Below are 19,810 nucleotides of genomic sequence, written 5' to 3' on the forward strand. Positions count from 1 at the left end.
TATCATTTGAAGTCCAATTACTAAAAATTACCATTCAAGAGGCTTGGTTCCTTCAAAGAAACTCAGTCATCTGCTTTTTGTGAATGTGCTCAAGCCTCTGCAAGGACAGAAGGTGGTCAGTTCAGGATGTGACTTCTGCAGATGGCTGTCTAAAAGAATGTAAGATCTGAAATATTTCTAAGTCAGTGATGGCTGGTAGAAGGAGACTGAATTCAATCAGTGCCTGGTATTGTTGTTTGTCTTATTCTGGTTCTCTGGCATGTTTTAGCTACCTTTCTTAGCTTTGTGGTCTTTTATGCGCATAACACAGTTGATAAGGTGGGGATATACAAACAAAAATACACCAAAGTCTCCTCGTTGGTAAGATGGTCCTTTTCTTTCAGTTGTCCTTCACAATGCTGCTTTGTAGATGGATTATGCCCTGTAGTGGCTTTCCGAATTTCTGTCAGTCATCCAAGCAAGCTACTCCCCTCAGATGTGTCTTGTAAAGTTGCTTTCCCACCCACCCTAATGGCCCTCGTTCTACAGGCTGGCGAGAGCACATGGAACGACGGCGGAGATTTGAGTTTGATTTCCGGGAGCGAGACGACGAACGGGGCTACCGGCGAGTGCGCTGCGGGAGCGGCAGCATGGAGGATGACAGGGACAGCCTCCCTGAGTGGTGCTTAGAGGATGCGGAAGAAGAAATGGGAACGTTCGACTCCTCTGGAGCGTTTCTCTCCTTGAAGGTGAAAAGCTGTCTCTTGCCTTTTATGTGTTTTTGACAAATGTCCTGTTATGTCAAGTAAGCAAGCATTCATAATCCACCTTTGTAGAAGGTGCAGAAGGAGCCAATTCCTGAGGAACAGGAGATGGACTTCCGACCTGTGGACGAAGGGGAGGAAAGATCTGACTCTGAAGGGAGCCACAGTGAAGATGCCAAAGATCATGAAAAGGCTACCAAGAAGGAGGGGGAGAAAACAGATAGAATAGTGTCAGGTAAGCATCTGTTGTATGCTACAGTTTAGAATTTCAGTTAATTCAGTTAAGTAGAATCGTGCAATGTTACAGAAGCAGCAGAAGAAGCAGTCCAAACATCTTCACCGGCTACCAGGTCAGAGAGCCCACCAAAATCCCAGCTGCAAGACTCGCTGCAGACAAGCCTTTTTGAAAGGAAAGAGGAGCCTGTCCCAGAAAGAACAGAAAAAACAGAAGATAAAGAAAGTCGAACAGAGAATACACCGCCAGCCAAATTGTCCAACAGAGGGGAAGGTAATAAACTCAATCAATTCATTAAACTTCCATTACCCGTTGTGATCCTAGAAGTCCTCTTTAAAGATTGGGTTATGGTGATGACAGCCTAGAACTTGGCAGCTGGTCTATACACAGAAACAAGATCAGTGGAAATGCAGCTCTGAATGCTTGCAGTGTACTGGACTTCCCATGGCAGTGCAGTTAGGAGCAAATTGCCTGTGTGCCTTGTTGTGCTCGAGTAGATCTGTGTGGACAAATGTATGTAGTCAGGGAATCAGATGTTGACCTGTGCACCGTGAGAACTAAACTGCTTGTTCCTGCAAGTTTGTGGTTGGGTGCCTGTGCCATGAAGAGTACCAGTGTGCAGTCGTGTACTGGAAAATCTGAACATAATTTGGTGAAATCTTTGGGCTGTTGAATGCTTCCTACAGTAAGTTCCAAGAAATTGTTTTCATTTATGTTAAAGATACTGAGCTGGTCTTAACACTTTTCTTTAGATTTGGCTTCTGCTGCTCAACCTTTGCCACAGATACCTGCAGACACAGCTTCTCCTGCTCATCTTTCTCCTCCTGTTTCCAATTCAAATCCTGCCCTACGACCAGTTCAGACACCTGTAACAGCTGCTCCAGGCATGGGCAACGTTCCCACTGACCCGGATGATGAAGAGGGCCTCAAACACCTAGAGCAGGTAAAATGTTCAAATTCCTTTGTTGTTAACGATTATGAGAGTGTAGAAATGTTTCTTCTTGCATTCTACACTTGAAGCTCGTAAAAGGAAAAATGCAGCTAAAAGTTTACAGTCCCTGGTATGTTCTGAAACTACATTTCTTCCCTCCATTACCTTAGAGAATAATTTGTGTGCTAGTACTTTATTGAGGAAAGTGTAACAGAGCCACAATCCCAATGCTGCTGTCTGCTATCAAGTCACTGTACCATTTGCACTGATAAACCACAAAGCAGAGTGCTCAATATGTTTGTTTAAAAAAACCTGCATACTTTACAGAAGTTTAGTGACTACTGGATGTAGAGTCTATCTTATATGATAGCTCTCATTTTATTCCTCACCATGTTGGTAGTGAGGTCCCACACCATGAAGTGTGGGACCTCAATAAGTAGTTCTAAAGCTTTACTTAAGAACGCAAACCATATTTATTCATGTTTCTGACAAAAGCTAAACTGAGCTCAGAGGTTCTTGAGTTGCCTCTAGTTCTATTCTTGAGCATTAAGCAGTAAGTTTGTTATATGTAGCACAGTCAGCAAACAACTAACACCTGTATTTTTTGATGATTCTGATGTCTTCTGCAGCAAGCAGAGAAAATGGTGGCCTATTTACAAGACAGTGCTGTTGATGATGAAAGACTAGCAGCGAAAATTCAAGAGCACAGAGCAAAAGGTTCTTCTATGCCATCGTTCCATGAAGCCATGCAGAAGTGGTACTACAAAGATCCCCAGGGAGAAATTCAGGGTAGGTCTGTGCCCTTTACACTTCCTCTTTTGTTTCACAGAACTGCTAAAGACTTCATCACAAACTTACCACCAGCAAAATCTGATGCTTTTGTTTCTCCAAAAGTGGCAGAAGGAATTTGCTGCTACTGAAGTTGATTTTAAAAATCAGTCCTTCTACCCATACTGCCCCTATCAGCAAATTCAGTGTACAGGTCTATATTTTCTTATGGCTAAAGTTTGCCATTACTCCATGTTTCTTAAACTGGGGTTAGACTCAAACTAGTTTTTCTCCATGTCAGCAGTTATTCCAGTTTCCAGATAAGGGAAACAAAAAAATGCAACCATTCAGTAGCTTCTTGAAAAATCACTGAAATCACTTTCCCAGTCTCAGCCTGAAGACCTTCAGTACTCAAAGGAGACTTTTTTTCTCTAGAGCAGAATAAAAATGTTCCCAAACCAGTTCTCTACACAGTCTCAATTTTAATAGTACTTGCAGCCAGCGCATTGAGTTTCTATAATACCAACTGTTTCTGCTTGTGGTTTTCACTTTAAGTCATCAGGTTTTTTGCAGTTACATTTGGAACCGGCATTCCCTATAGATACTTGCATGCTTGCTTTCAGAAAGTACTTCTGGTCTTGTGGCTCTGCTTTAGCAGCTACTGAAGTTCCTTTCAAAAATGCAGTCAAAGAGTAAGTTGCTTACTTGCTGTATTTCACCACGTAGTAACATTTCAATGTTGAGTATCATTGGCTTCCTCAGCTGTGAACTCTCTATAGGATTTGCAGGTGTATACGTGGCTCCGTGCCGGTCTCTTGCTTGTACATATTACATGTCTTTAAACTTAAGGGCTGAAGGAAAAAAGTGTAAGTGTTCAAGTTGTCTTGATTTGCTCAGTGTGCTTCAAACTGTTAGTTGCTGCGGGGTGTTCATTGCTGACTGGTTGTCTAACAGCTTCGTGTTGGATCGAGTGCTTCCTTGTGTATGACCTCCAGAATTGAATGCACACACAACTTTCTCTTGGGATTCTGCTTGTGACTTCATATTCTCTAGGAAGAAAGGAGGAATTATCTTCGGAAGATGCTTCATATGGAGAATGCTAGAGTTAACAAATATTTGTGCTTTTCAGAAAATGTTTTTGCAACACCCATCTGTAGTTCTCACTCTGCTGAAGAGTCTGTTTTTCTTAAACTGGCTTCATCTCCAGTTGGATGTGTTGAATTAGTGTGAGGTTTCACTCCTTTGCAGGGAGTGACCGAAGTCTTAAGAAAAGGAAGTGGAATTGTAAGTTTTTAAGACAGAAAGGAGGAATTGTTTTTGTCATCTTTAAAAGCTTTATCTTGCAACCAGAGGTGGTTCTGCTCATTTGCTAAATTCAAAAAGTGAGACTTGTTTAAAATGCATGAATTCCTTCAAATTGAGGGCAAAGGTTGAAACTGGCTAAGGTAGCTTAATTATCTGTGCACTGTGAGGGACATGGCGCTTATGATCTTAGCTGTAGCAGAGGCTGCTGAGATCTGGACTGGAAATTTAAACTGTCAACTCAGTGCTGAGCCTTGAAGAGGTCAGCTTCACTAGAAGACAGAATATTCATTAGCCAGATTGAGCTCTACAGCACTGGGACTGCTCAGCTTTTGTCTCAGAGCTGGCATCTGCCTCCCTTGCTTGGTGAAAGCCATCATGCGCTTCTCACATCTATTTGGAGGAGCATCAGAGCCATTGTAGAGATTCAGATATGTTCAAAGCTAGAGTGTTGAAGTATATTAGTTGTCAATCCAGACAAGTGAACGAGAAGGACAGAAACCCCTGATGTGTTACTTTAACAGGCACCTGTGCTCTTTTGTTTCCAGTAAGCTCAACTTGAATTTCCTTCTCCTTTTCCCTATGTGTGTTGGTTGGTATCATTTCAGGTCCTTTCAGTAATCAGGAGATGGCAGAATGGTTCCAGGCTGGGTATTTCACTATGTCGCTGTTGGTTAAGAGAGCTTGTGATGAGACTTTCCAGCCACTTGGTGACATCATGAAAATGTGGGGCAGGGTTCCCTTCACCTCAGGTCCAGCGCCACTTCCACATCTGGTAATTATGAGATGGGTGCTATGTTCAGATATTCCTGTAACAAATGGAAATTTGTGTACATATCAAATACTGTCTTATAAATGCAGGTATTCTGAGCACTGCAGTTGAACACTGTGTTAAAATACCTTTTTGAGATGAGAAAAGACAGTTTCAGTATGACGGTTTTGCCACAGCTCTGACCATAAGGCTTAGTGCTGTTGTTCTGTGATACATAAGTGCAGTGTGTTTCACATTCACTGTACTGTTCTCTGAGTATTGATCTTCGTGTTTTTCTATTTTTTTTGACGCTTCTGTGCAGGACAGTCATTTCTATAGCTTGCATCTGTATTATGTTACTGTTGCTGTATGTTAGAATAATGTTTAATTCCTAAACACAGGGCGAGCTGGACCAAGAGCGTCTGACTAGACAGCAAGAGTTGGCCCTGATCCAAATGCAGCACCTCCAATATCAGCACCTTCTGATACAGTAAGGCTACCAGTCCCAGCGGTCTTCCAGTGGCTGTGCTCTGCTCTGCATTTTAAATTGTCCTTGTTATTGTTTCCTTGGGCAGTGGGGATGGTAGTGCTTCACCTCCAGCACCAATGGCCTGCTTCTACATATAACAGAGGCCTCGTAGTCTACAGGATTAGAGCAGAGAGTGGCTGCCAAAAGCATGGAGTTTTGTGTTTCATAGCTACTTCGATGGAGCCTGCTACCATAGGTAGCCATTAAAGGTCTAACTGAATCCCAGCTAGGCTTGTAATGCAGTTTTGATGTGTTGGAGGCAGGAGAAGCTTTCCATCTTTTGAACTGGAAATGGAGAAAGCTGTAAGCTTATTTTGTCTGTTCAACTTCTTTGAAGATCAGCATAACCTGCACTTCTCCAGCAGTTACCTTATCTCTTTTTTGCCAAAGTTGTCAGCTGCAATTCATTTCTGGCCAGTTCCAATTTGTTTTGTAGGAAATTGGAGAAAAGAAAGTGATTGGGCTACTTGAGCCCTAGTTAAAGGGCTCCTGACATAATAATTATTTTCAGATACTGATTGTCTGCTAATGATTTGATAGGACAAGAAATCTGGCTGTGTACTAGGGAGTACCTTCAAGTAGTAGGGAAGAGACTGATTCATGTAGGTGGGCAGTCTTCAAAGCCAGATTAACACATGTGCAGTCTGTACTTTGTAGGGAGGGGAAAGTAGGGCTGCATGCCCTAGAAACAAAGTGTTGGACACTGGCAATCAGCTCAGGCAGGAGAAGGTGAAAAGGAATCCGATTCTGTGCATGTGTGTCAGGTTGTTGTGTTCTTGTATTTTGATACTCTCTTAGGCTTCCATTCTGTTTTTTCTCAAGTAATTAGCATGTATGTTAGATAGGTCAGTAGGCATTAGTCACAGAGAATGTCCACAGCTTCTGCAACGTGTTAAATAGATAACAAGTGAACAAATACCAGAGATTCTCTGCTTCTCTTTTGTAGACAACAATATGCACAGGTTCTGGCTCAGCAGCAAAAGGCAGCCCTCTCATCCCAGCAGCAGCAGCAGCTTGCTATTCTCTTGCAACAGTTCCAGGCTCTGAAAATAAGGTGAGTTAGCCTAGGCTTGAACTGGATTCCATTCATCTTGTATTCTGAATTCATGTACAAAGATTATATATCTTGTCACTAGCCCAGTTTGCTCACATTTGAGCACTGTGTGCTTTAAAGTTGGAATCAATATGAGACAGTTGCAGGATGTGGAGTGCAACTTCATATAGCTTTTACCTTCGTATTATGTTTAGAAATGAGGAGAAAAATCTGGTGGTTAAAATCAGATCCTTGTCAAATCTGTTTTGCTGATAACAGCATGGCTTTGCTAACTGAATTCTGCAGTCAGTACTGGATGATGGCTGTTACTCAGGCTAGCCTATGCACAGCAGAAGCAAAGCTGTAGCAGTAGCTGGTGTAGTCCTTAACTTGGCAGCATGGCTGAGATGAGCAAGAACTCTGCAGCAAAGTACTTCTTGCTGCATCATTATTTTTGTTTTAAACATGGTGTGGAAGGAAAGGGGTATGCTACAAGTTACTGAGCCTCATGTGTGTTCAGAGCACTCCTCTCCCTGTAAGCAATGTTGACTTTTCTGTTGACATTTCAGGATATCAGAGCAGAACATGATGCCACCCGTTACAAGGTCTGTGTCAGTGCCGGACACTGGCTCAATATGGGAACTTCAGTCAGCTTCACAACCTACAGGTAAGATGCTTAGTGTGTGTCAGGTCCACTGAGGAAAAGCTCGCAGATTAAAAGGCAGCATCTCTGATATGATTGCTCCCTCCTTTACACTAAGGGAAATTATTTCTGCATTGGTATTTTGGACCTGGTTCAGGCTGCTTCGCATTACAGTTTAAGAGCTGTAAAGAGTATGATGGTTCTTCCTATGGGTTATGTGAAGCCTTGATTAGAAGGGATTGATTGTTCTGTTGTAAAGGTGTTTCCCTCTGATGGGAGGAGCTGTAGCAGCTAGTTCTTTAGTAGGATTTATAGGAAACCCAGCCTTGCTGGTTGAGTAAACCTTGTTCTACAAGAAGATAGTGTAGCCCTCTACTGATTAAAACTCATGTATTAAGGTTTTAATTCATAAAATATAATGGCATGCATAGGATTTTTGCGTTCCACTTGTTCCTTATTGATGTGCTTATTTTTGTTTGTAAATGTTTGTGTTTGTTTTTTTACTGTCCAGTCTGGGAAGGAAGCAGTGTCTGGGATCTCCCCATCGATACTGCAGCTCAGGGACCAGCTCTAGAACAACTTCAGCAGCTTGAGAAGGCCAAAGCTGCAAAGGTCAGAAACTGCTTTGTATTTAACAAGTTGTGTTCCTTGAGTCCATGGAAGACTTCTAGTTCTTTAAACTTCATGCTGCTGTGTTCAATTTTTGAGATTTTCACTGAAAACCCCACAGTGATCAAATGCATTATAGAAACCTGTGATGAAATCCTTGTGGACTACTGTTTGTAAGTGACTGCTGCAGAGGTACTACTGGCCTCTAAAGCAGTGGTTGAATTTTTACAGTTGTCATAAAACAAACGAGCAAAAAACCCAAACACTTTGCTAGCTGTTTTTGTTTTAAAGTGGGTTCAGCATGAGCAATCATGACAAATCACAGGAAAGAACACTTAGTCTTTCTCTTAATCCTGCCATATTTTAACCAGAATTGGTTTGGGGAATAGTTAATTCGTGTGGGTGAATAGGACTAAGTTTGAATCTGAACAATTCTGTTATTTTTCAGAAGTAGATTATTTTATGATGGCTGCAAAGCAGCTCTCTAGTAGCTTCTGAAGCCAGGAGTTATTTTAAGGAGCTAACGGTGAAAATGGTTTGATACAGAACCAAAATTGTCAGAAATTGTACTAGACAGTATTGTAGGGATTTGACTCCACTAAGTAGCCAGGTCAGGTAACCTTGCATTTAAGGAAGAGCATCTGTCAGAGGCTTCATCTGCTGTGTTGTTACTGTAATCTCAACAGATCAGCCCTAGAAATTGGTGTAGGAATATGCTACCTGCATCTGAGTGTAGTCTTATGTGAATTGTAGCTAGAGCAAGAGAGGAGAGAAGTGGAAATGAGGGCCAAACGAGAGGAAGAAGAGAGGAAAAGGCAGGAGGAGCTTCGGAGGCAACAAGAAGAACTACTTAGGAGGCAGCAGGAAGATGAGAGGAAACGACGGGAAGAAGAAGAACTGGCCCGCAGGAAGCAAGTGAGTTTCCTCAATGTAGTTCATCTCTAATTTTAATACTTGATAAAACTCACTTTAAAAATCCTGTGGGATCTAACTGATCTTTGATAGGTGTTTATGAAGACGCTTAAAATATTTTTCGTGTGATTATATGAAGTTATCTTTGGATCTTGATTTTTTTTTTATTTTTTTTTTTTAAATTCAAAAGCCTAAATTATAGTTTGAGAAATGGGCTCTGGTTCACTTTCAAGATAAGCTCCTTTTTGCAAGCTGAGTGGCTTTATTCCATATGGAACATTGCCTCCCAGTTTCTCAGTAGCAGTATTAGGCTTAAGTTAGTTGCCCAGTTATTGTGTGTTTAATGTTTATTGACCATTGATGCTATCTTGTGTTTTGATATGGATGTGTTCTGGAATAGACTGCTGACTGAGCAAGTGTTTCAAATGAATAAAACGTAGAGGGGGATACAGGAATAAAAACAAGTAAAATTTATCTGATTTTTTTTCCCCTCTAATTTAGTAAAGCATTTTGCTGAAGAAATTATTTGGGGTATGTATTGGTATCAGTATTATTTCCTTAAAGTGTTGGACAAGCAGATTTATTGAAAGGAATAATGTGTGAGTTTAAGAGTATGTAACCATGTAGGATCTACAGCATGGTCCTTAGTTCTTAAGGATTTGCTATTTAGAGAAATAGCTTAAATTTCTGACAGTCACTTCTGAGCTCCACGTAGAAAATAGGTGAAATGTTTTTGGAGAGCAGTAGGAGGCAAGGACAGTGAAGGTTAGTTTTGAGGGCACACAGAGGATTATGGCAAGCACCTTTCTGAGCTTATTCACCAGGAAGTTACTCAACACACGCCCTGTAAAGTAGCACGTGCAACATAGCAGAAAGTAATACATACTTCTTTTCTCCATAGTATTTTGTATTTGCTTAGGTAGTTGGAAAAGAGCATTTTGCACTTTCTGATTTAAGGATCGTGTTTTCAAAGAAGTTTCAGGAATCTTCAGTTTTAATTGCAGCTTAGTTGCAGACCTTAATTCATGTAGCATTTGGATTTTATCACTGAAATGTAATTTAATGCAGTGCAGTGATACCTAGTTAGCTTTCATGATACCGTTAAGAACCAAGTCCATGAATAAATGGTTCCTTACTTTAATGCCTTGAATACAGCAAGTCATGATGGTATGCAGTGGAAAATAGCCTTTCAGACTTCACTGGGAAATTCAAGCCATAATATACTCCAGAGTTTAACTGAGTTACATTACTGTAGATGGGTTTCAGTAATGACTGGTTTTCAGTTGATCACCTGTATTTCAATGTGTTTCATCTGCTGTGGCTCTGCATAGACGTGGGATGTGTTCTTTTCAGACTAAGTTCTGCTGTTGTGCATAACTTTCTGGAAATGTCCATTAAATTCCAGAGTTCCTCTGGGTGCTCTGGATTTGTACTATAAGCAATCTGACTTTCCCTTTCTGAGATGTGAATGGGAAGTAATTATTTACAAGGAGGAAGCAGAATGGGTCTGAAAAGCAGTAACAAGAAGTTACTCAGCTCATTATCAGTGGAACAAACACAATAATGCTGACGTCTGAGCAAGAATGTATTGAGGTAACAAAGTTGAAGCATTTCTCTGGAAAGAGGAAAATATTATTCTTTATTTAAAGAAAAGAAAAACCTGGTGTAATATTTGACTTCTGTACTGGAAGGCATTGTAGAGTCAGGGATGAACTGATTTATTAGCATGGATTATACAGAGGAGATGATGCTTAACAAATTTGATTAACTTCTTTTGAGGAGATGGCAGTGAGAGCTGAGAGGGGTGAAGCAGTAGACTTAATCTGCCTGGACATCAGGAAGGCTTTTGATGTAATACTGCATAAAAGACTAGTATATAAGGTTAGTAAATATACTGTTGATGGTGAATTCTAAAAAAAAAAATAAAAAATAACCGCTAGAAATTCAATTCTGTAGGTTGAAATGTCATAGCAAATGTTGAATCCAATTTTGTTCTTTAGATTTCATCAATTACCTGCTCTGTAAAATTACAAACAGTATTTCTCAGCTTGTTGTAGCTCCTGTATTTTTTTGCTTCTGATTTCATATTTTCTACTTAGTAATGATTGATTGCTTTCAGGAACAAAATTTAAGGTTTAATAGTTTCTCTGCATTATCTTTCATGTTCTTCTTCAAAGCATTGTCTCAAGGATAAAAACCACAAAACTGTAAGATTTATAATCCCTGCTAAAGTAGGAAAGCAGAACTGCAGGTGTTACCAACTGCAAAAATCCAAGAACAATTTATCTAAGAATCCAGAACCTCCTGAACTCAGTATTGCTACTTATAAGGATATTGAGAGATGTTGCAGATAATTTACAAGATCTGATGTAGTTCATAAAGCAAGACGTGTCCTTGAAAACAATTGTGAGAAAAGGTGGTTAATGCTAGAGAATGTGGGGATCCTCTGGGAGTCAGAAGCCATGAATGTGGGAGCACTAAGAGCAAAAGGAACAAGCGTGCTCTCTGTCTCATCCAAGGCAGTAGCAGAAAGTTGAAGAGCTTTAAATGATTTTTGTCGTGCTCAAACAAGCACTGAACAGATAGAAAGATGCAGAAGTAAGTATTAGGAGCGTCTTTCCTTATAGCTGTAATGACTATGTTAAAAAAATATATATCATTAGTCACGATATTCCCAGCTTTTCTTGATCTTGTGGGTTTTGTTTCATTTGATGCACTATTCATCTTTAGGTCTCTAGGGGAGAGGAGTCGTTTTTTGATTCCTGACATTCACCAGTGCCTCTTCCACCATGCCTTAGGAAAAGATCCCTGCAACTTATTGATGTTTCTTTTGATCTCATTTCCAAAAAGGAAGGCAGAGCTGTCACTGACCTGCTGTTATGCGGGAGGATGTGGTGATTACTCACCTCTCCTAAGTGCTGCATGTTGTGGCAATGACTGGTGCTGCATATCCCACCAGCATGGCCAGCAGCTCAGCATCCAGAGTTTGAGCTCCTGGCACGTGGTCTCCAGTCACACAGATCACTGGCACACCTCCAGCCTTCTCAGTGGACTTTTGAGTTAAAGAAACCAGCAGCAATTTCTCAGCACTTGCACTGGGACACTTGATTATTGTTACTGGACTGCATGTGTCCAATTAAGGTAGTTACAGGCCCAGGTTACAAACATGGTCTAGACATTGCATGTTGCGCTTGAAGCTTTTCTGAATGTCAGATCTGAAGCTTTTAATGGTTGACAAGAAATGATTCACAGGCTATTTTGTATCCAGCTAGTAGGAAAAAAAAAAAAAGGGCAGTGAACTTTTGTAGCACTTCCCGCTAAGCTGCTTAAGTGATATCCATGAATATATGTTATTTCTTGGCTTGCAGCCTGTGGTTCTTAGAATCATAGAATTGCCTGGGTTGGAAAAAGCCACCTAGATGATCCAGTGCAACCACCCCCTACCGCCAACATTTCCCCCTAAACCATGTTCTTCAGTACATGTAAAATATTTCTGGAACACCTGCAGGGATGGTGACTCCACCACCTCCCTGAGCAGCCGTTCCAGTCCCTGAGCACTCTTCTGGAGAAGAAATGCTTCCTAATATCCAACCCAAACCTCCCCTGTCACGACTTGAGGCCATTCCTTCTAATCTTGTCGCTCTTCAGTGACCCAGAATTGGTTGGGAAAAATGCTTTGTCTGACAGATGTTGTAGACAGCTGCAGTTAGCCAGTGTCAGGAAGAAACCTGATTCAGTTGATGTTGCAATTTCCGTATGCTGTGTGCATATAAAGATTTGCTATCTGATTTACGGAGAGGGTTTTAAGTTTCAGAATTAACTTCCTGTTTTACCAGACTTCAAATTAATTGTATGTGTGATGCACAGTTAGTCTCCCTTAGAGTTGTGAGTAGTGTTTTACATACAAAAGACCTCAGAATATTTGCACAGTACTAATTGACTGAAAAAAAGTTTATGAAGGCTTGAAAAAAGTTCTCATCCAAAATGTATGTAGAAGATATGAAAAGCAGGATGCCCTTAGTACTGTTACTGGATTTCAAAGATCAGAAAGGCAGCAAAAAGCAAGGTTATTTAATGCAAGAGGAAGACATGATTGGGGGAAAATTGAATAGGCATTCACCTGTTCAGTGAGCAGAAAGCCCGTTGTGCTCTGTTCCTCTGAAAGCAAGTATGTAGGTCTCTCAAAGTAATGCATCCTACTTATTTTCATGGAAATTACTGCAGATAGGAATAGCACAATAAGTCCATTTGATAGAGCAAATTCTCAACTACAAAACACTATCTGTCAGCAGAGGCATCACCATTAGCTCTGCATTTTCAGTGATGAACATAGCCTGCATGCTGTGCTTGTAGTGGTCTGCAACCACTGCAATGATGAAATGCTCCACCCACCACCTCATTGTGCTCACATCCACTGTTTGGTGCCTATACACCATCATCAGCAGTTGCTGAATGTCACTGGGTGCCACTTTCTTCCCACACAGAGGAATTCAGTGACTCACCTTTGCTCTGCACGCACCATTGGTCAGGACCATTGGTCAGACTGCCTCTCTGCTGCCATCTGTCACACAGGAACAACAGGCAGCAGGATGCTGGTAGGAAGGTTCAACCTCCGCTGCTATCCCACTCATGTCTACCTCTGACCTTGTGGGCCAGCATCATAAAATAGAAGCCATTGCTTTGGGAGCAGCCCTCGTAGCAGAAGCAGAAAGATTCTGTTCATGTTAATCTTTGGAGCATTAGGAAGGAGCTTTGATGGGTTTTTAAAATTATTTTGTTAGTGGGAAAGCAAAATGTAGTTTGATGGAAGTTAAGTAACTTATGGGTAGCTCAAAATCAAATCCTTCAGGAGATCTTTTGTTGCCATTGGCATTTAAATAGTGTAGGAATAGGCCTTTTCATTGAGTTCACAGATCTGGCACTTGCAGAGGTTGCAGTGTCCTTAACTGCACTGGGCTTCTCCTTTTTATTCCTAGTGTCTGGACATTGGTTTGAGCTTTGAGCTCTGTGCATTTTAGTCCATGCTCAGAAATTCCTCTAAGTAGGAAAAGTTTCCACTTACAGCTGACCCCCCAAAAAAGAGATTGTTGAGATGCTTCCACATTAAAATATATGTTCAAGTGTAGTTAGTATTGATAGGAAAGAGGAGTTGCGCCCTCCTTTTATTGTTGGCATTTTCAATGCCATTGTTTTTATACTCAAAGATAATGCTTGATTCCCTATTTCTTCACTCATTCAATTCATTCATTGATGAGATGCATCAGAACTTGTTAGTTTGAGTTCTCTTTGTTTTGCCTTTGCTTAGCTTCGAGCTAAGGAAGTTTTCTTGAGACCATTCATTTGGCCAGACTGTGTTGTAGTCTGTTGTGATGTGGTTGGTCAGTGACGTGGCAGTTACAGATGGACATTCCTTCCCATCTCCAGGAGGAAGCCTTGAGGCGACAACGAGAGCAGGAAATTGCACTAAGACGGCAGCGGGAGGAAGAGGAAAGACAACAACAGGAGGAAGCACTTAGGAGGTTGGAAGAGAGAAGAAGAGAAGAGGAAGAAAGACGGCAGCGAGAAGAATTAATTCGTAAACAGGTGAAAACCAGCAGAGGGGATTCCTCATATTGGGGAACTTGCACTTCCTGCCTGCTGATTGACACTGCCACAGGCCCTAAGTCAAAGTAATGTGAAAACATGGATAGTTTCGTGATAACTTTTAGGTCCAGTTAAGATTTGGTACTTTACAATCCTTTTCCAAGGCCCTTCTTGATGTTCATCCCATTTCTGCCGCACCACGCAGTCATCTTATTAGTTAGCAGAGACAATATCTCAGTGTTAGGTCTGTTGTTCAGCAGTAAACATCACTTTGTCAACTTCTTTTTCTTTCATGTTAAAAAAGCCTTTTTTCCCTTTTTTCTTTTCACATTTCATTCCATTGAACGTATAGTGCTGTCTGACTAAATAGTACAAGCAGATAAAAGAAGCTCAGACTGAGAGGTGCATAAGTTCTAAAAGGAAAATGGTATGAAATTCTCTGGTCTAAACTAGAGATATGCCATTCTTTCCCAAGTCTCTTGGTGGAGCCAAGGGGAAACTTGCACTTTGAGAGGATATAGCTTACATATTGGGCTTTCTTGCCTGAGAAATATAGAAGTAAATGAACAATATAGACATCACAGATTAAAGACCAATAGGCCTCTCTCTTCTGTCAGGATCGTAGTACCACGGAGTGCAAATAATTTAGTTTTGCTAAGTCTGCTTAGACTGTACTTTTCTTTATGTCCTGGGAAGGAAGAGGAGGCTGCCAAGTGGGCGCGTGAGGAAGAAGAAGCTCAACGGCGACTTGAGGAAAGCCGGCTACGGATGGAAGAAGAGGCGGCCCGACAACGGCTCGAAGAAGAGGAGCGAAAGCGCAAGGAGCTGGAACTCCAGCGCCAGAAAGAAATAATGAGACAGAGGCAGCAACAGCAGGAAGCTTTACGACGACTGCAGCAGCAGCAGCAGCAGCAGCAGCTTGCCCAAATGAAGGTAACATTTTTCTGTGGTTTAACTTTTCTTTAGCCTAGTGTGTGGTGTGGAACCAGAGCAGGATTCAGAGTTGTCTAGGCTGGCTTGAACAGAACAGAGAGGGTCCAGACTTCCTGGAGAGAGCAGAGGGTGAACGGTTGATTTGGTGAATGCTGGGAGATGCAAGAGAAAGTAGAGCTGCAAAATGAAAAATGTTCAGCCAAAAGGAGCTCATTGAAGAGGGATTTGCTGGTCAGTACAGACATTCGTTCTGCTCCAGTGCGATGGAGGGACCAGTGTAAAGTTTAGAGGTTTCAGTTTCAGAAGTCTTTGCTATTTTTCAGGCAGTGATATGTTACCTTATTCTTGATGCACTGTATCTTTCGTTCTGCAGTTCATAAGAAGGCAATTTGAAGAAACAGTTTGTATTTGAATGTTATTTATTATTTTATGCTTTAAAACATTTTGTTGAAAGCAGCCTTTCTCTTCCCTGTGCTGTGAGCTTGTTGGCTTTTTGCACAATTATACTTCAGCAGTGTTCTGTAAAAAGGTTTCACAAATTCTAGCAATGTTTTCTTTTGACCCAGCTCCCTTCATCTTCAACGTGGGGTCAGCAATCAAATTCAGGAGCTTGTCAATCCCAAACCACACTGTCACTGGCAGAAATCCAAAAGCTAGAAGAAGAACGAGAACGGCAGCTTCGAGAAGAGGTAAGCACTGGCACTAATGGAGTGTAACTTTTGTGAAGTGGACTCCGTGTGACTGCTTAACTGTCATTAGAAGTAATCTTGGGAAGGCAATAAAGGAAAAGTGCTGGAAGGAGGTATTCCTCCAGGACCCTGAATGCTTAGCAGATTGCACTCAATTATTAGATGGAATAATGCTGTTTGGGGCTAATAAACAACTGGTATTTCACCAGTTACTTAGAGCATCTTTGTTAAGAAGAACTGCAACAGCTCAAAAACATTACAAGTTCAGAATTCTCCAGTTTAAATTGAATTCTGTTTAAAACTTATTTTCTCAGCTAGGATTTAGAATAGTAGTGAGCTCTTGAAAGCACGCACAAGCATTTCTTTGTTACTGTTTGCAACAGCAAAGGCGTCAGCAGCGTGAACTAATGAAAGCTCTCCAGCAACAGCAGCAGCAACAGCAGCAAAAATTATCAGGCTGGGGTAATGTCACCAAACCAACAGGCACTACCAAGTCCCTGCTGGAGATACAGCAGGAAGAGGCAAGGCAAATGCAGAAACAGCAGCAACAGCAGCACCAGCAGCCAAACAGAGTCAGAAATACTACGGTATGTTCCCTCTTTATCTAATCCACTTGTAGAAGGCAACAGTACGTGACAGTTTTCCTTGTCTGTTCATTGCTGCTCGGCCAGGTGTGGTGCTAATAACTGGGATCTCTTTGTTATGTTTCAACAGCACTCTAACCTGCACACCAGCATTGGGAATTCAGTGTGGGGCTCCCTAAACACTAATCCCAGCAACCAGTGGGCATCTGACCTAGTCAGTAGCATCTGGAGTAATGCTGATACCAAAAACTCAAACATGGGTTTCTGGGATGATGCAGTGAAGGAAGTGGGACCTCGTAACTCGACCAATAAAAACAAAAGCAATGCCAGCCTCAGGTAGGAACTGGGGAAGGAGCTTTTGCTGAGAAGGCTACCACTCCTGAGATGATGACTTAGTAATTGCAGCATCTTCGTGTACATTACCTTTCTCTTTGTCACTCAGAATCCGTTTTAACAGAAGTAGTTAGTAGGTAACCACTCACAATTTATTTTGTAATCTATTTGAAAAATGAGTTGGCTCTTAAATGGTGTTTGCATTGTGTGAACCAGTGAGTGTTGTAGCACTGTGCTATGTACTGTTACTGACTCTGGTAGTATACAGTGTGTTGTGTTTTCTTTATCTCAGTAAATCTGTAGGTATTACAAGTAGACAGAACAAGAAGGTGGAAGAAGAGGAGAAGCTGTTGAAATTGTTCCAGGGTGTTAATAAAGCCCAGGATGGATTCACGCAGTGGTGTGAGCAGATGCTTCATGCACTCAACACAGCCAACAACTTAGATGGTAAGAGGTGGGGAGGAATGCGGGTACTCTGCTGTGGAAAAACAATATCTGGTTTCTTTGAGCTGATGTTCTGAGTGAGGTGATGACTTCAGTCAAAATAATGTTTTAATGCAGTCAGCAAAAAGGTGTGATTAACTTTAAATAGTGGTCTGAAGAACTGTTACATCATCTCTACTAATATCATACATCAATGATAACTTGGAAACATGTAGTTGTAAAGTCTGCCACCCAGAGCTCTGCTGAGGACTTTAGTGGTTGGATGTATTACCAGACAGATGAACGAGCATCCAGTTCACTGTTTAGTGAAGGCCAAATTATTGTATGTCCCAGTGCAAAGCATTTTTTAATTTGTGAAATTGGCTGGCTTTGAACTAACTCTGCTGCAGGGCACATAGAATAACTGCCATTCTGAAATCAAGCCAATCCCTCCTTGTAGCAAAGCACTGCAGACATTCTAGTGTTTTCAGTCTCGACCTTTGCAAATCCTTGTTCTCTGGTTTCTGTATTCTACAAAATTGTGCTGACTGGAGAACCAGTGCTGCCCCCAGGTGCCAGGATTCCATCTCCCAGCTGCAGTGCCACAGCTTTCTGCTGGAGGAGCGATGCTAGAAATCACATGTTGGCTCCACTTGTGATGCAGTAATTAGTTGTATCTGGTATGTGAGGACAGGTTATGGAGCAACAAAATAACCAACAGGTAGATTGAGCTGCCAGAATGGAAGTGACTCAAATAGATTTGGGTTGGCAACAGAAGGGTTGAATTATTTCTAATTCTTGGTGAGACCTTGATACTTCAGGCCATCAGGGAAGAGATGCAACATGTAAGTGAGCTGCAGACCCAGCTTAACTATGGAAACTATTGCTCAGGTTATTCGTGACTGTGAAAAATGTGTCACAATTGAATAAGCCAAGAGCATGAAACTTCTCTGGGAGGAAGGACTATGGCAAAAGTAGGCAGTGTTGCTGTGGGTCATGTTTCCACAGTGAGCTTCTGTGCCTTCAAGGGTGTTTTGTGTTGTGGGTTGCAATGCTAGCTTAAAATCACAGAATCCTTAGAGTTGGAAGGGGCCTCAGAGGCCCATCTAGTCCAACTCCCATAAACTCCCATCGCCCAGGCCAGTGATTTGGCCTTCTCCATGTTAGAAGAAAACAAAACCGATAGTTCAATTTAATGTAGAGATTTTAAACAAAAAGAAGATAATAAAGGAGGCTTGCAGGTGAGGTAGCTGTTAAACTCCAGTTACTTGCAGGTCTGGTCAGTCACTGCAGTGTGCACTCAGCATTTTTCAGCCAGGAGAATGTACTGATGACAGCAGTGTGGAAAGGGAGAGTATTTTCTGTTTATGCCTGCCATTGAATTTGAATGAGCTTCTAAGCTGGCACTGTCTAAAGCTGGTGGGCTCACGTACCCTTCAGATTGTCAGTTCTTTCTCCTTCTCATCAATTACCATTAGCTGGCTTTCTAATCCTTGCTTTCCTTGTAGAATGAATGAAAAGTTGTACTGTGAAACTTTATTGTGTGGAATTTGCAAGGGCAAGCTGTTTGCCATGGCTACATTGGCAAATAGTTGTAACAACAATCCAAGGGCTGGGTTTTTGCATGCACATATTCACTATTCACACATCTGCACACATTCTCTCATAGTCTGCCTTCTTCTTGCAGTTCCCACGTTTGTTTCTTTCCTGAAGGAAGTAGAGTCTCCCTATGAGGTCCATGATTACATCAGAGCATATCTTGGAGATACTCCTGAGGCCAAGGAGTTTGCCAAGCAGTTTCTTGAGCGCCGTGCCAAACAGAAAGCCAGTCAGCAGCGGCAGCAGCAGCAGGTACATCTTGCTTGCCATCATCTTTAGGAGTACATAATTTCTGTATTATGTATATATATTAAGTTTCAGTCTGAGGAGTAAAACTTTTCTGCTTGATGAGTGTGAGCAGGACTTTACAGGTCACGTGAATGACAGAGGATAAAGCAGATTTCACGTGTGTACTGCAGAATCCAATATCCTTTATAATTAACAGCTGAGGTCAGCTGTTGTATGAATAGTCCCTTAGCATGCTGATACACTTTGAGAAGATGGGATGGGTGTATTGGATGGATGTATTGGTGGCTTCAGCCACCCCACATGATGTAGAAGGCAGTTTGGTTTAAGTATAGGTAAAGAAAACTTCATTTCGTTTTATAATACTCTCTTTGTTTTGTAGGATTCAGTGTGGGGGATGAACCACAGCTCACTACATTCAGTCTTTCAGACCAACCAGAGTAACAGCCAGCAATCGAATTTTGAAGCTGTACAGAGTGGGAAGAAAAAGAAGAAACAGAAAATGGTTCGAGCAGATCCCAGCTTGTTAGGTCTGTCTTTAAAACTAATCTTTTGTTCTGGGAAAAGCCTTAAGTAGTGTAGAATTCATGTTAACCTAAATGGAAATACTGAATTCTAACAGGCACGGTAGCTATTGAAGTCCTTAGGATTTGTTTAGGTATTGGAGTTCTTTAAATAATGCATTAGTGTCATGGGAAACTTACTGAATATCTCTGCTGCTGGGGCAGAGTAGCCTCAAAGGAGTATGATACACAGAGCACAAGATAGTGATGTAAATCAGTGATTGCACCACTTGATCAGAGGAGTCTCTTGTGCATTCTTTCTTTGCCCAAATACAGCCAGCAGATTAGGAACAGGAATCTTGTAAAGGACTTGTTTGTAGTCCTTGATGTAAGGATCAAGACAGACTTCCACTGTCCTCTGTCAGCAACATGGTATGTACTGGGAATAAATTCAGCATGAA

The 19,810-nt window shown here is 41.5% G+C and overlaps 1 protein-coding gene across 18 annotated transcripts in view; it reads left to right on the forward strand.

Annotated features, from left to right (window-relative positions):
- GIGYF2 (GRB10 interacting GYF protein 2) overlaps window positions 1-19,810 on the forward strand; it is a 73,271-nt gene that overhangs the window by 49,493 nt on the left and 3,968 nt on the right. For 14 of the 18 annotated variants that reach the window (XM_048955533.1, XM_048955540.1, XM_048955534.1 and 11 more), the window contains 20 exons: window positions 529-728; window positions 816-978; window positions 1,033-1,251; window positions 1,731-1,921; window positions 2,539-2,698; window positions 4,588-4,754; window positions 5,132-5,220; window positions 6,206-6,313; window positions 6,862-6,959; window positions 7,447-7,547; window positions 8,298-8,459; window positions 10,236-10,337; window positions 13,881-14,039; window positions 14,736-14,972; window positions 15,539-15,661; window positions 16,045-16,248; window positions 16,376-16,581; window positions 16,871-17,025; window positions 18,689-18,852; window positions 19,229-19,376. In XM_048955533.1, the coding sequence (XP_048811490.1) occupies window positions 529-728; window positions 816-978; window positions 1,033-1,251; window positions 1,731-1,921; window positions 2,539-2,698; window positions 4,588-4,754; window positions 5,132-5,220; window positions 6,206-6,313; window positions 6,862-6,959; window positions 7,447-7,547; window positions 8,298-8,459; window positions 10,236-10,337; window positions 13,881-14,039; window positions 14,736-14,972; window positions 15,539-15,661; window positions 16,045-16,248; window positions 16,376-16,581; window positions 16,871-17,025; window positions 18,689-18,852; window positions 19,229-19,376 (3,156 nt within the window). The remainder of the gene's footprint in view (window positions 1-528; window positions 729-815; window positions 979-1,032; window positions 1,252-1,730; window positions 1,922-2,538; window positions 2,699-4,587; window positions 4,755-5,131; window positions 5,221-6,205; window positions 6,314-6,861; window positions 6,960-7,446; window positions 7,548-8,297; window positions 8,460-10,235; window positions 10,338-13,880; window positions 14,040-14,735; window positions 14,973-15,538; window positions 15,662-16,044; window positions 16,249-16,375; window positions 16,582-16,870; window positions 17,026-18,688; window positions 18,853-19,228; window positions 19,377-19,810) is intronic. The other 4 variants (XM_048955548.1, XM_048955549.1, XM_048955550.1 and 1 more) reach the window with 4 other exon arrangements.

Source organism: Lagopus muta, chromosome 9 (assembly GCF_023343835.1).
Source record: "Lagopus muta isolate bLagMut1 chromosome 9, bLagMut1 primary, whole genome shotgun sequence".
Taxonomy (NCBI): Eukaryota; Metazoa; Chordata; class Aves; order Galliformes; family Phasianidae; genus Lagopus; species Lagopus muta.